General features: G+C 37.8%; 1 protein-coding gene across 2 annotated transcripts in view; it reads right to left on the reverse strand.

Moving 5' to 3' along the window:
* Positions 1-15882, reverse strand: part of RIMS4 (regulating synaptic membrane exocytosis 4) — a 94725-nt gene that overhangs the window by 20944 nt on the left and 57899 nt on the right. Inside the window, exon 2 of one of the 2 annotated variants that reach the window (XM_039351301.1) lies at positions 12110-12248. In XM_039351301.1, the coding sequence (XP_039207235.1) occupies positions 12110-12248 (139 nt within the window). Of the gene's footprint in view, positions 1-12109; positions 12252-15882 lie in introns of both variants that reach the window. The other variant, XM_039351300.1, reaches the window with a different exon arrangement.

Raw genomic sequence — 15882 nt, forward strand, 5'->3', positions numbered from 1 at the left:
CAAAGTAGGGGCAAATACCCCGTGTGTTTTCCATTACGCTTTGGAAAATCCCAGGAGCGACATTCACTCCAAACCTTGAAAGCCCCTCTGTGGGTCACAATAGTCTGAGCTATAGCAGCGTCATCATCAACAGGCAGCTGTTGATATGCTTGAGCTAGGTCAAGCTTTGCAAAAACGCACCCCCCCTTGAGGGAGGCCAGGATATGACTGACCACAGGACCAGGATAGGCATAGGCATGTTGCTGCAATGCCTTATTGAGTGTGCATTTGTAATCAGCACAAATGCGAATGTCCCCATTTGCCTTTAGAGGCGTGACAATGGGGGTCTCCCACGGGCTGGAATCAACAGGTTCTAGGATTCCCTGTTGGATTAGTTTGTCTAACTCAGTGTCAATCTTACTTTTTAAAGCAAAAGGGACCCTTCTTGCTTTAATCCTAATGGGAGTGACAGTGGGGTCTAGCTTTAAGGACACAGGTGGTCCTTTGAATGTGCCCAGCTGGGGGCTGAAAACATCTGCAAATTCTTTGCAGACTTCCTGTAGGTCGAGTGTTTGTAAGCTGTTGAGTCCTGTGACGTGTATCCCCAGGGCCTCACCAATCGAGTCCTATGAGACTCGTTCGTTCACCCCCTACTACTAATAAGTCTAGTGGACCTTCAAAACTCTTGTATTGCACGTTAAGGGTGGCCTCCCCCTTAACACACACTCTTGAATTTTGAAAATCCGTTAACACAATGTCAGAAGGCCTTAACTTGGCCTGAGTTCCACTACCGGAACAAATCTTCCTAAATGTATGCAAGGAGATAATTGAAAGGGCAGACCCTGTGTCTAGTTCCATAGATAATGGAACCCCTTGTAGCTTCACCTTGAGTGACAGCTTTTTCTTAATGGGCTTGTGTGTGCCTGTCCTAAGGATGCTTCTTCGCGAAGCGCAAAACCTACCCTATTCTGGCTGGGGAATCTGGTACCTTTCAGGCGCAGTTCTTCCTGAGGTTTGTACCTTTCTCGCCCAGACACACAGCTGCAATGTGCCCTTGTTTGCCGCATGCCCGGCAGGTAGCGGAGCGGAACTTGCAGTCGGTTCTCCTGTGGCGACCTCCACAGCCGATGCACTTGAGCGGAGCTGAAGAGCTTCCCTTCTGTTTTTCTTCCGTCGTGGGGTGGAGACGGTCGACTTCCTCGTCCGGATCCTCCTCGGAGTTTCTTTGGGCATCTTCCTGGTGCACGGATGCAACCTCTGGACTGTTTCTGATCGGCCGCATGTTCTTGACAGCGCCGCCTGCTGCTTCTTCTGCGGTGACTTCCCTTAAGGCATCTTGGTAGGACAATTCTTCTTTAGCGAAAAGTCTCTGTTGTAGATCTCGATGCCTTAACCCGCACACGAATCGGTCCCTCAGTCGTTCTTCGAGGTCTTTGAACTCGCAGTGCTTGGCGGCCTTCCGTAATGCGGCGATGAATTCTTTGGCCGACTCACCGGGCCGTTGATCCCTCTGCTCGAAGGTGTGGCGCCATGCGATGACGGACATCTTGGGGTGGAAGTGCTCCTTCAGTAACTTCTTCAGATCTGCGTAGCTGACAGACTCTACTGGAACAGGTGCTGCAAGGTTTTCTGCGATGTCGAAGGCGTCTTGACCGCAAACACAAAGCAGGGTGGCAGCCTTCAAGCTCTCTTCCCTCACTTGGTTTGCCTTGAAGTAGTTCTCCACCCTGGCTACGTATGACTCCCACCGCTCTGGATGTGAGACGTCGAATTCCGAAAGCCTTCCGATTTTCGCCATCTTCAGAAGACGGGTCTATCAGCCAGCCTACCCCCGAATGCGCACTGGATTGGCGGGTAGCTGCCGAGTCGACGCCGTTCCGCCGCTCAGGACTCACTTGGGTAAGCTTACACTTCTTCCTTTCCAGGCGGTGTAAGGCAATCCCACCTTCGTCGCCAGTGTTGAGTCCTTGGCGGGAAGCAGACACGAGAAGCAGTTGAAGTTCTCAGTTTCCTTTATTCAGCGTTCAGCTTACAAGTAGATGGCTTCAGCAGCTCCCAAAACCTCCCAGCTTCTTATATAGACGCTTTCCGGGTAAATGTGATACTTTTCCCGCGCCAGCACCCGCGCATGCGCACGGCGCTGGCGACAGCCTGTCTGGTCCCGGGCAGCTTTGCACCTGCCCGGAACTGCCTGCAAACGCCCGAGCCGTTTGCAAGGCTCGGGACATAACACAGCTCATACTATGTTTTAAAAGCTAGGCTCTCTGAAGATGGTGAGCAGACGATTTTCTCATTTGGAAGAATTCTTGCCTCCTCCTATCTCCCAGTTCTAGAGTTTCAGAATGATCTGATTTTTTTCGGCAGACAAATGCACACCATCTGAAGTAATAACATAGGAGCATGATGTGGGCACAAGCAGTATGTTTTATTTCCCTTTGGCATGGATTGGGAGGTTAGGGGAATTTTTGTTTCCCAAGGCTATCGTCAATGATTATTTTTTTTCTTATGTTGGAAGAGAAGGGAATTCTCTATTGATTGAAATTGCTTTTGAAGGATTCCAGTCAAGATAACTGATGTTATGAATGTGCCCACTAGTTCTGCTCTTAGTTTCAGGGATAAACATGGAGGTTAATATTAAGTGATTGATAGGGTTGCCAACAGATCACTTATTAGTCTTCAATGATATTTAATGTGTATATCAAAAGATCTCTGTCAGGTGTTATCAATATGTTGATGATGCTATATTTCTCCATATAACATGAATCAGGAGAGTCAATATGTTCCAAACTAGAGTCTGAAGACAGCAATGAGATGGCTGCGAGCCAATAAACCAAGAATAAATCATGACAAGATCATGTAATTCTTCAGTGTGCAAATTAGGAACTTTGCTTGTTGTCAGAAAGAACATCTAAATAATATGGGGATGGGGTTCTTACAGATTTCACTGTCACAGAAGGCTAATCTTGAGTGGCAGCTATGCTCCAAAATAACCTGGTCTCTGAAATTCATGAGGTGCCTATTGTTACATCATCTTTTAGACCTCTGCTGAAAACCCTTCTGATCAGCTATAAAAGATAGATTATTTTTTTCCAGTGTTTTCCCCATTTCTACTGTTTATGGTTTATATATTTTTAGGATATTGCTCTTATTCTTTCTTTTGTTAAACATTTTGAGAGGCTTTTTTACAGGAAGTGGCACAAACATATTAAATGTCAACAAAGCATGTGGAATAAATGTAACCATGTACAAATAAAAGCAACGGCAGCATCACCAATAGACAGAACAGTGTCACAGATGTTGCAGTTGTTCATGGCAATACTAGGGCACTCAATTCATTAATGCTTACCAGTGACTAATCCCAGCTTGGTTAACCTGCTCTTCTCCTACTTGAATTTGACATATTTCTAACATGTAAATATTCTCCTAGCTCAGTGTCTCATAGCATCGCATTTATTCTGTGCCATAAACCAATTAGATATTCTAACAGATCACCTTGTTGTCTTTGCTAAATTTAATGATATTTTTTCCATACATTCCCTTATAAATTGTCTGTATTTTTGACCTGCTTTTAAACTCTTATTTTGGAAAGTCATAGTTTTCAAAGAGTCTAATGAAAGAAATTGCCTGCAGCAGGGAATGGCTTTGAAGAAATCCCAAGTGGAAGCAGTTTCCCTTCAATGTGCCAAATGTGACACATTAGCAGGTGGAAAGCATCTTTTGCACAGCTAGGTTTAGTCCAACATATCATTAATTTCTTTTATTGACTGTGTGGAGTTTGTGACCTCTTTTCAAATCTATTTTTAATGCGCCTCTAAGATCTTGCACGCCAAGCACCACTATGCAGTGCCAGACCAAGAACTTAGTATTCAGCTTCTTAAATTCCCCCGATCCCACAAACAGCTATTGATCCATATCTCAAAAAAAAAGTTCATGTAGCAAAAGCAGGTTGAAAATCCTTCTCAATGACATTCAAAAGCCCTGTCTTTTGGTTACTTACTTGGGCTTACATTATAGCATTTTTGTAGCAAGCAAAGGCCTTAAACCTTTTGCAAGATTACCCGGCTTTCTGTGTAAAGAGTTTTAAGTTCAATCATAGCAACTTTAGCTGAAAGGATTTGCATTAGAGATCCAGTAAGATTCCAGCCATGACCTTGGAAAAATGATGTTTCATGGAAAGGGAGAATATTCCCATATTTCATGCCACCCAATAACCATAGTAGGTGACAAAATCCTGCATCATTCTTGTGAGTAGTCCACTCAGTAAGCCCTTTTTAAATCCACCAAATTGAAAGAGAATAATAAGAAATTTCTAGCCCAGTGGTCATTAATCTAAAAAAAAAAAAAAAAAGCATGCCACTGGAAAAGTGAAGGAAAAATTAGGGAACATAAACAGGCTTGCTGCTGGATGTAAAATGAAGTGGAAGGAGATCTAAGTAAGAGAAGTTCAAATCATCATTCTGTGGTTTTGGTTGGCCGGGAAGATGACTATGCACCAGTTATGAACTACAAAACCATGGGTGACTTCTAGAGGGCATCAAAACTACAAGGGTTTAAAAATTTAATAGCCCAGCTGTAGCAGATGGGCATTTAATTATCGGAAGCCCCAATAATTTGGCCAAATGGAAGTGAAGAAAGTAAGTTTTCAACATGTAACTGAATTCAAAATGCCATCGCCAGTGAGAAGGAATATAATGGACAGCATACTAGTAGATGTCCAATATCAAAAATACTGTTTATCATTGCTGTGAATTTCATACTTCTGTTCATCGGACATCAACCTGAGAACTGAGAGTAGGTGAATCAAAGATACTGGGTTACATGCAGTCAAAAGAAAGAGAACTGCAGTAGCTTCCTTTTATTCCTGGAGACTATTTATTAAGGGCCATGGTTTATAAAATACCAATGATCAGAAAAAAATGTAAATGAAAATCATTGTCTTAATTGTTAAATGCTGCATCACCAGATTTTTTTTTCTAAAATTGGTCTTTTACAAAATCTGTGGATACTGAGTTGCCTGATTACCTAACGTAATAAATGGAGCAAATAATCTGTTAGAACTGGCCTTTTATTTACTGCTTTACTCCTTAAAAGGGATTAGCTCTTGTTGTTTCTGATATCATATAACTTAGACAATTAAATGTATTTCTATTCTCCCCTTTCCCAGGCAATTTTGGAGAGAATTCTCCTTCTTATCCCAGCCCACTGTCCTTTAAAGTTGTTGGAAATCCCATTTAAAAAACTGAACTGGCTAGATTCTGCAGAGACTAATGACCATTATAGAACTATAAAGAGGAAACAATTCTAGCTATATAGAGAAGGCTTCCCTGGAGTCAAGTTCCATTACATAGATGTGATTATGTGTTTTCTTGGGAACAAAAGTGTTAGCTATGTAAGAAGGCTGGTTAGACATAAATAACCAGAGGAGAGCAAAAAAAGTCTTCAAGAGTTTTCCCCCCCCCTGCATATTCTGTAATCCAAGGCTGGATCTACCAATACTTTGCACTTAGGTAGCCCATTGTGAGAAAGCTTGAGGGAACTTTAGACATAAACAACCAAGAGAGAGTAGCAAAATCTATTGGCAGTTTATTTCAAATGACAATTTAATTGACATGGCAAACCTGGGAAGAATGGTTCAAATCATGTTGAGATAATCTACCTTAATAAACATACAGTTTCCCAGATTCTCTATTTACCCTTAGTACTAGTATAAAAAATATCTTCCCGCAGACTGGATAATTCATGTTGCTTTTATCTAGTCCAACTGGATGGGGGCTTCACCCAGATGAACTTTCTAGTGTGTAGCACACCTGTATATGCTATGAACAGAAATGGTGTCACAAATAGACGTGTAACAAACAGCTGCAGGCTCTTCAACCACTCAAGTTGCCTTTTTGAGTGGAGTAAATGAGAAACAGGCTCACACAACCTCTAGGGAAGCAGCAAGAGAACATTTTGTTTTAAGAGTTCAAATAAAACCTGAAAGGGAAGGCGGAATACAGTGACAAAGTGTCCTTGAATAGTGTGGTTCTTTTTACTTCCTCATATCAAACAAGAGTATATCTCTCCTTCTTCTTGCAGTGGCAGACTGTTGAGTTATTCTAAAGAAGGCTATCTTAGCTTCAGCAAGCAAAACAAGCCAGTAGTAAATTAGAAAAACAAGAAAGCCTTTAAATACCATTAATGTGGGCTGTCTGAGCCTTTTGGGCTGTTGGCTGATTGGTATCCTGTAGTCTGGTCAGCTCATTGTAGGCTAGGTAAATGTTATAGGATAGTGTGGAAAAACGATCTTTTCTGTGTTTGCAATGATCCATGAGCTCTCTTACACATCAGGGCTCTTGTATTTCATCTAAACACTTATACTCCAGTTTCTGGCCATGTCAACCTCCCCCTCAAAAGAATTACAATAATTAAAACAATAAAATTTCCCTCTCAGATATATACTTTCATACACAGTCATGAAAGCATCATAAAAATTGTGCTGAATGAGTGCAAAGGTCTAGTTCAGCAGTCTATTCCTATGGTAGCTAAATAAATAGTTTCAGTACAATATTAATCATGGTAGGAGGTTGCAAGCATCCCACAGAGTCAGTAAAACAAACATAATCTGCTGAAAAAACAAAACAACAACAAAAGCCTACTGAATTTCTATCAGAGTTAGTTCCAAATCTAAAAAACAGCAGTGATACTCTGATATAAATCTTGTCCTTCTTCACTGCAACCTGAGTTCTAAAAGCAGCAATACCTGAAAGAAAGTCGTAAAAAGATTATGAAGACCATCTTCATACCGTATAGACTGAATATGCAAAGGGTTGCAAAGATATGGGAATTAACTACAGTATGTGCTTCCCAGCTAAAATGATGTCTGTAAGCCTATGAAGGAATTTTAGACATGTATTGATATATCACATTCAGCCCAGCTAGAATAATAGAACTGTCATATTGGAAGAAATCACAAAGGTCATCTTTAATAATAATAATAATAATTTTATATTATTATAATAATAATGACCTTGGAGGTCATCGAGTCGAACCCCCTGCTTAGGGAGGAACCCTACACCATTTCAGACAAATGCCTGTCCAGTCTCTTCTTAAAAACTTCCAGTGTTGGAGCATTCACTGCTTCTGCAGGCAGGTTGTTCCATTGGTTAATTGTTCTAACTATCAGGAAGTTTCTCCTTAGTTCTAGGTTGCTTCTCTCCTTGATCAGTTTCCATCCATTGCTTCTCGTCCTGCCTTCAGGTGCCTTGGAGAATAGCTTGACTCCCTCTTCTTTGTGGCAGCCCTTGAGATATTGGAACACTGCTATCCTGTCCCCCCTCGTCCTTCTCTTTGTTAAATACATTGCAGCAACCATTCCTTATATGTTTTAGCCTCTGTAGTAGTCCAATCCCCTGTGATGTATAAGATAACTGTCCAAGAGAGCCTCTTCTTAAAACCTTCTAGAAATATAGAACCCAAAACTTCCATAGATACTTTGTTCTGCTGTTAGGAAAAGTTTCCTTATATTTAAAAACATCTAGGTGGCTACAATTTGTTTCTGGTTGTAGTTTCTGTGGGCATGGAAAATAGTTTTCTATAGCTATAGCTTCCCTATAGCTTTTCTTATGGATCCAAACATGGTTATCATGTCTCCTTAAATCTTCTCTTCAGATATCCTCAAGTCCCTGTATCATCTTGTTGCTGTCCTTTGATTGGTTTGTCAGCATTTTTTCTGGAAATATGTCACTTGTACACAGTACTCCAAGTATGGTCCTCTATAAAGGAAGGATTCTAACTGGGTGGAGATTTGTTTTCATACCTCAGTATGTGCCTCAATATATACATAATGCCATTTCACAAAGTGAAATATGTCCTGTGGATCTTCTTACATGACTAAACTTTAATTCATGTGTTTGGCATGAAATCATGCAGTATGGAAACAGATTCATGTGGGAGAGACTAGTCCTGCAAATAAGTTGTACTTAGACCTTTGAAACAAATGCATGTTGGATCAAGATAATGTACTGTACAAAGCAAATAACAGTGAGCATTTTAGCTCTGCATTTTACATTGGATGAAATTAATGAATATTTCATAAAGATATCCCCATGCAGAGTGCTTTGCAGTAACCTGATCTGGTTTATACCTGACTTTGTCACATATGGTTTTGAAATCAGAAGGCAGTCTCAAAAACATCAGGTCTCCTAATAAATATTAGTTTTAATTAGATTAGCCTCAGTTCACATTTAATCCTAAAACACAGTTATAGTTGACAAGGTAGAGAAGAGTCATGTTAAAAAAGGAAGGAATAAACATTTTCAGAGATGGTTTCCTATCTGAATACTATTAATTATAAGTGAATAAATATATATCCTAATAGCTTCATGGCTTTGTGTATGAGGGGCACTTATTTCCATATGAACTATCTCAAGGTAAAAGCAATGCAGAAGACAGGTGACTGTTTGTTAGCTTCCTTAAGCAATTACTTTTCTATGAATTTAAATTCATTCTAATTGAAAAAATATTACAGTCAGGGTTGAAAACTGCATTCTACTATGTAAGATCTACTCTAGTATTTTAAGCAATGTTTCTAACAGGGAAGATTCAATCTCTAGTGAAAATGCCAGGACTGTATGTTTAACTTTCAACATGGAAAGCATGAATTCTTACATTAAATCATAATGTCATAAGACCATGAAGGAAAATAGACAGTAGAAGATGCATTGTCATTATTACCGCATATATTCTGAATGCACTACTTCAAATAATAGGTCACGAAGAATGAAATTACATCACTATTTGCAAGCTCAGAGAGCATCAAGGACTCCATAATTACATCATATAAGTTACACATACAATGCATTTGTTCTTTAGCAATGTTGCGTTAACTAAATCACAGTGGCAATCAGGGCATTCTTGGAAGACTTGAAAGAACAGATCATCAAGGAGAAAATCTATGTGGTTGTTAGGAATCAAAAATAACATAATGGCACATAATCAATCAATCAATCAATCACATATTGCCTTAAATAAATAATTGCACAATACTATTTTCCATTGTACAGATTTAGTCAGCCATAACTGAAATCTTCACAAACACTTCTTTATTAATCCTTTAGTTCAATTGGTTTTGGCAATAAATTGAAAAAGAAATCAATTGAAAAGGAAATGAAAATGGTGATTCCATGGCAAATGGTTATTTAGTGCCCACCCTTTCTTTGAACACAGAAAAGGCAATAACAAAGATAGAATATTCTCTAGTACAGCAAATGGTGTCCAAGTCTAGAAAATAAAAGAGAGGTTGGAATACTGGAATAAATTTAAGGACATATATCTCACACCTTCCTTAAACTGCCTATAAATTTTGGAACAATGAGATACTATCAGAAACCTGAGACTGAGTCTAAATTTGGGTACCTTAGCCTTTTAAGTTGGAAGAGAGCTTTCATTAAGTAATTGTATAAGGTAATAATTCTGCTTTTATCGTGTTTTATGGAGCCATCACTTTTTTCTGTTGTATTAATAGCTATTAATCCCATGACATGAATCCCATGACATGTCTATCAACTGACATTTTACTAAGGAAAAGAAAATAACCTGCAGGGAAGCAAACTATCAAGAATGAAAATGAATGTTTCCAGATAAGCATGAATTCACACAATTATGCTTAGGACCCATTGGTTTATTTAAAAATACCCCCAAAATGACATTTTCAGCATAATGTAAAAGAATCCTTTGTGGATCAATACAAGAAAAGGTGTAGAATATGAGGCAGCTTTTTTATTCTTTCATTCCTTCTCTTGACTTTACTGCCAAGACTACAGGTGCATGCCATTAAGGGAGCAACTTTATATTTTGTCCAGGTGTAATAATATTTTTAGGATTGCACCGTTATTGCCTTCTCCCCTCTGATCACAGCTGGAAAGTAAAAGTAGCACACTGTGCTGCTGAGATTATGCAAGGTGCTTGTTGTTTCTAAGCAAAAGTCTGAATACCCTGAATAGGAAGATCTGCTGTCATATGGCAAACAGCTTTTAGCACTATCAAAGGCATTAAAAATGCATTTCTGTTCATCTCAGTTTTGTAATACAGACAAGGAGCAGAACTGCATTATTAAAATTACACAGGAGAATTATTTTACTGGAGGCATTTTCATGGGGAATGTACTGTAAGTTGTATTATAGTTGTAGAGCAAAGCAACTTGATGGCAGTGATGAGTATAATACGATAATGAGAAAAACAACCCTGTAAAGATTTTAGGATCTAAAACCTAGATTTTACTGATAAACTAACGACAATCACCAGGTCCACATAAGAGTTATCTATACATTCTTAAATAATGTGAAATTTTGAACTTTTCAATAAAAACAGGTATCATGCTCCTCTTTATACTGGAAAACTGGAAAGTGGCCAGTGTTAACACCCATTTTTAAAAAAAAGAATGGAGAAGAGATCAAAAGAATTACAGGCTGACTAGCTTAAGTGTCTGTTTTTAAGCAAATTGAAGGGGGAAAATTGCAGAATAGGGGACATTGGTTCAAAGTGGTCCAAGAGATTGGAACATTGGGAAGAAGACTATTTCCAGCAATTGGTGCTAGGAGATTGTTGCTAAGGGGATGGAACATATAAAGAGCAGTTTTAAAAAGCAATTGGAGAAAGGATGAAGAAGAGGAAAATTGTGTCCTCTGAGATCCAGAAATGAGTCAACATCATTATCGCCATTCCAATAAGAAGAAAACAATGTGAGGGGCAGGTTTAAAAATGCTATGGATGTGCAGGAGCTTTCAACTAAGCTAAGAGTTAAAAGAAAAGTGTAGGAAATGGAAGATGGGTAAAATCATTAAGCAGAAATACCAGCAACGGGCTCATACCTGAAAAAAGAGAGTCAGAAAGGCAAACATGCCAAAGGAACTTAGGTTAAAAGATCCCCCAAAAGGGGGGCCTTTGGGTTAAAAAGGAATTTTAAAGCAAATTTTAAAAATTTAAATGCTGCTTGGATAATATAGTAGGATATTTATAGGTGATGGGGAAGAGGTTAGAGTACCTCAGTATACACTTTACTTCAGTTTTGTCCTGCAAGAAGAACTGTGTTCCAGGACCTCAAGGCAGAAACAACAGGAAAATATAAGCAAAGAATAGGAGATGCGCAAAGAGATAGTAGACTGCCATAAATGTGCCCTCAGGACCAAATCATTTGCATACTTGAAGGACCTTGAAGGATGCCATCCTAGGGTCCTGTTCTATGAACTCTGAAACTCACAAACAATGAAGATAGTTCCAGAGGACCAAGGAACAGGCAATGTTGTTCTTATCTTCAAAAAGGAAAAAAAAAAAGAAGATCCTGACCGGTGATCAGCTTGATATTGATACAATACATTATTAAGCACACGTTTTATGTAATGCAAGTATTACTTGGCAGGCACCAGCATGGAATTATCATTGTTCTTTGATCTTAAAAGATTCAACCAGATTGCCAGCAGATTTTTATGAGGCAGAATGGCTCTAAGCAATAGTGATGTGGATCTTGTGGGAGGAAAGAGTTCAGCATATTGCTGATTTTTCCATAAAAAAGACATGGAGAGGCCACTACTGCTAAAATTGAGAATATCAGTAATGAATAAAGAAATATAATTGCTAGGGAAAGCAGACAAGATCCACCCAAATCCTTAAAAATAGGGTTTTCATATATGAAATTTCACTGCTTTCTCTAGGTGACTAGATCATTCTTAGAGCTTTGTTTATCCAAACATGTGACTTTTAGATATCACATTGTTTAAAGATAACATTATAAATCATCCTGAAGGACAAGTCTGACTGAAAAACACTTGGCTATATTAAAAAAAAAAATTTCAAGACAGCCTTAGGATGAGGAGCAATGATTGGAACAAAGAAGAAGTTAAATGGTTATTTCAGTTGATGAAAACAAACAAAAACCATAAAGAACTTGAAAAGGGTCTTCCCACACTGGGGCTAAAATGCTTCATGCAGTTTATATAAACAAATATAAAGTGATGCACATGAAGTAAAGGAAACTCCACCTTTTCATATATACTGGTGCAAAATCATCAAAAGCATTTAGAGTAAATTGCAGAGAAGGTAGAACCACTTGTTTTTCAACATGTACAAGTTCATCTCTTTGCTCACTACTTACTTTCCTTCTGATCCATAGCTGTTCATACTGTCCTCAATGGATTCGTGACTGGCTTGCCGGATAGTTCGACTTGGCATTTCAACAGCCAGTCCAGTTTCTGTACTCCGCTGGATAGCCCCTTTCAGTTTCCGGCCATCTCCTTCTAAAGCAAAGAGGAAGTGAGAGAGGGGAAGGGAAAGGGAAAGAGAGAAGAGAGAGAAAAGAAAGAAAGAAAGAAAGAAAAAAGATTAGGCATTTAGACATTGGGTGAAGAGTGTTCAGTAATGTAACACTAGTACATATTAACAGCATGCCTAAAACACCAATAGTTAGATATACAGGTTATCCTTGACTTATGATCACAATTGAACCCAAAATTTCTGTTGCTAAGTGAGACATTTGTTAAGTGAGTTTTATTCCATTTTATGACTTTTCTTGCCACAGTTGTAAGGGAATCACTAGTTATTAAGTTAGTAACATGGTTGTTAAGTGAATTTGACTTTCCATTGACTTTGCTTGTCAGAAGGCCCCAAAAGGTGATCACAAGACTCTGGGACACTATAACTGTCATAAATGTGAGTCAGTTGCCAAGCATCTGAATTTTGATCATGTGACCTTAGGCATGTTGCAACAGTCATAAGTGTGAAAAACAATCATGTCACTTTTTTCAGTGCCATTGTAACTTTGAATGGTCACTAAATGAACTGTTGAAAGTCAAGGACTACCTGTATTACCATAAAACTCTTCAGGTTTTAAAACATAACCTATAAACACACATTCCAGAAAATCAGACAGTTGTTTCCTAAAAGTCAGTATTATTTAGGAAAGTGAGATGAAAGAGTTGAGCGGACAAGTAGTCTCCTCTCTGCAACTGTTGTGCCTGGTAATTGTGTCACCTCCATTGTTTCTCTGTTAGCAAAAGTGACAAAATTCTCCCTAATGAAAATCACACTTGTGATTTTCAAAACTGTATCACATATACTATTAAAATGTTAGATGTTAGAGTCCAATCTCCTTCAGTCCCATTCAATATACTCAGAGATGATATGAGCTGTCACCTACCTCCTGGATTTATCCATTTATTTTTATGAGTACCTGTTGCTTCTATTCCTGGGAAAATAAAAAAAATATTCTCTTTATGAGTAATGAAAACCATATGTAGCCAATAAGATGGGGAGGTTATTATTTATGCAACAATTCCTTTACTCTCCTTTTCAGCCACTCTATTTTATTGATTTTATTTCTGTCTTGCAATGTGGTTCATATTTTCATATTTTTTTCCTGTTTCTTAATTTCATACTGTATTCAGATTTTGTGAGATAATTAACCATTTTACCAAAACATGACCAGTTCAAGAAAAAAAATGTCTTACACAATGCCACTGAGTGATGGTTGGTAAAACAATGAGTGCTTGACCCACTAATATATCAGTTAATTTCAGCTTCTGCTGAAGTCAAAGCCTGTCAATGTCTTTCTTTCTTACTGTATATCAATTTATCCACCATGGGAGTTCTTACAAGCAGTAATTACAGATGAAGCCACCACTTATCTAAAACTTGAATCAGTAATGATTATTTATTCTAGTCTTCTGGGAACTTGTTTGCTGCTTTTTATCAGAGGATCCTGTCACACAATGATTAAAAAAGATTAAGTGATTTGAAAACCCCATTCATTCTAAACCCATTAAGTAGTTCTATGCCAAGGGAGTAGAGTATACTTTTGGGGGGCTAAGACCACTCTGAACATTTTTAAAAGTGTACTAAGTTCAAAAAATGGGTGGGAACAGGGCAAAGAGAAGAACCCCTAAATTTGACCTGATCAGATTAATTAAATACAATAGAACCACTCTCAATGCATTTCATATTTGTCTCAATTCAGGAATCCAAATTAAAGCATCCCAGGCAGATGGCCCTGTAGCCTTTCTTTGAACACAACTAATGGAAAGGACGCTTCCCAACTGTGAGTAACTGATTCTCTTGTTGAATTTCTGCTTTTCTGTAACTTGTATCTGTTATTCCATGTCCTGCGGTTTGGAATGATAGAAAACAGATACTTACTTTCTATGTGAAATCTTTTCAGGTAACGGAAGCACACAATATCCCCTCTCAGCTGTTTTTTCTCAATTCTAAATCTGCCCAAATCCTTCAATCCTCTTCACCTTTTCTAAACCTATTCTGGTTTCTCAGAGTCCTTCAAATGTCATGTCGGGAACTGAACATAATGCTTGAGGTGAGATCTGAGCAAAGCAGAATAGAGTGAAATGATTACATTTCATGATCTGGAAATAATAATTGGTATATGATGCAATCAGTGCTTTTTTTGTAAAAAAAAAAAAAAAGGTGCCGGAACTCACACACTTCATACAACCCGCCTTGCCTATCATACAAGGTTCCATCCAAAAAAAGGTGCCGGAACTCCGTTCTGAGTGTTCTATGAGAAAAAAAAGCCCTGGATGCAATCTAGCACTGCATTTCCTTCCTTCCTTCCTTCCTTCCTTCCTTCCTTCCTTCCTTCCTTCCTTCCTTCCTTCCTTCCTTCCTTCCTTCCTTTCTTTCTTTCTTTCACATTGCTGGCTCAGATTCAATTTGCCATTGACTACTATTCCAACATTTTTTTCACAACTCCTATTATCACCTGGAATTTGAATTTTGCTTCTAAGTGAAATCTTCTACATGACTCTGTTAACAATTTATTCTTATTTTCAGCCCATCCTTCCATATCACATCAAGGTCATTTAATTGTATTTCTGTCTTATAGTATTAGTGATGCCACCCAATTTTGTAACATCTGCAAATTTGATAAGCATTTCCTCTTCCTATTGATCTAGGTCATGAATAAAAATGCTGACGAGAACCCAGAACTGATCCTTAAGGCATACCACTTGATACCTCTTCAATATGATGAACAACTATTGACAATCACTGCTTGAGTACAGTTTTCAAGCAATCTAGTTGTAATGCCATCCAGATCACATTTATTTCAAGCTGCAAACATTAGTTATAAATATGGATACTTGGGAAAAATGTAAGAAAGTAGTGTTAAATTTACACTGTATTACAATGTAAGAGGTTTTTTAAAATAAAATGATGTATCATATATGTATGACACTGGTCAAAGCTGTCAAAAATGTACAAAGGAATATCAATTCAATGTTGGAAGTGTGAAAATGAAGAGGCGACCTTTTATTGTGCATGGTAGACTTGTGAAAAAGCAAAGGAATTTTTTGGGCAAATCCGTATCCAAAAGATATTCAGATTAACATTATGATGAAATCAGAAATTTCTACTGGGTTTTATGAGTATTGAACTAGAAAATAAATACAGGAAATTAATACTGCATCTGGAAGAATTATGAAATGCCACAATAGAAGATTGGATTATAAAATTGATGAAGCTTAGAGAAGTGCTCTGATAAAGACTTTTTTTTAAAGATTGTAAACCTTGTATGGACTTTTTGTTGAAAGAAGAAAAGGGAAGAGAAAGAATAAGATAACAACTGAATAGAAAGAAGGGCAGAAATTATAATTCTATTTTTTGTTCTCTTTCTTCCACTTATTTTCTCTTTTTCTTATGTACTTTTTTACTTATCTTAAAGTATATATTTTATATTTTTATTATATTCAAAATTCTAATAAAAACAAATTTTAAAAAACCAAGATTATATTTACTTTGCAAGTGTATAAATTATTGAAATAACACACATGCATATTTGGGAGAATATATGTGTGAAAACATAGGCTTGCTTCAGTCCAAATTATATGAGAAATATATATATATATATATATATATATATAT

Source organism: Crotalus tigris, unplaced genomic scaffold (genome assembly GCF_016545835.1).
Source record: "Crotalus tigris isolate CLP2741 ecotype Arizona unplaced genomic scaffold, ASM1654583v1 scf7180000018371.15429387391:27106975, whole genome shotgun sequence".
NCBI classification, from domain to species: domain Eukaryota; kingdom Metazoa; phylum Chordata; class Lepidosauria; order Squamata; family Viperidae; genus Crotalus; species Crotalus tigris.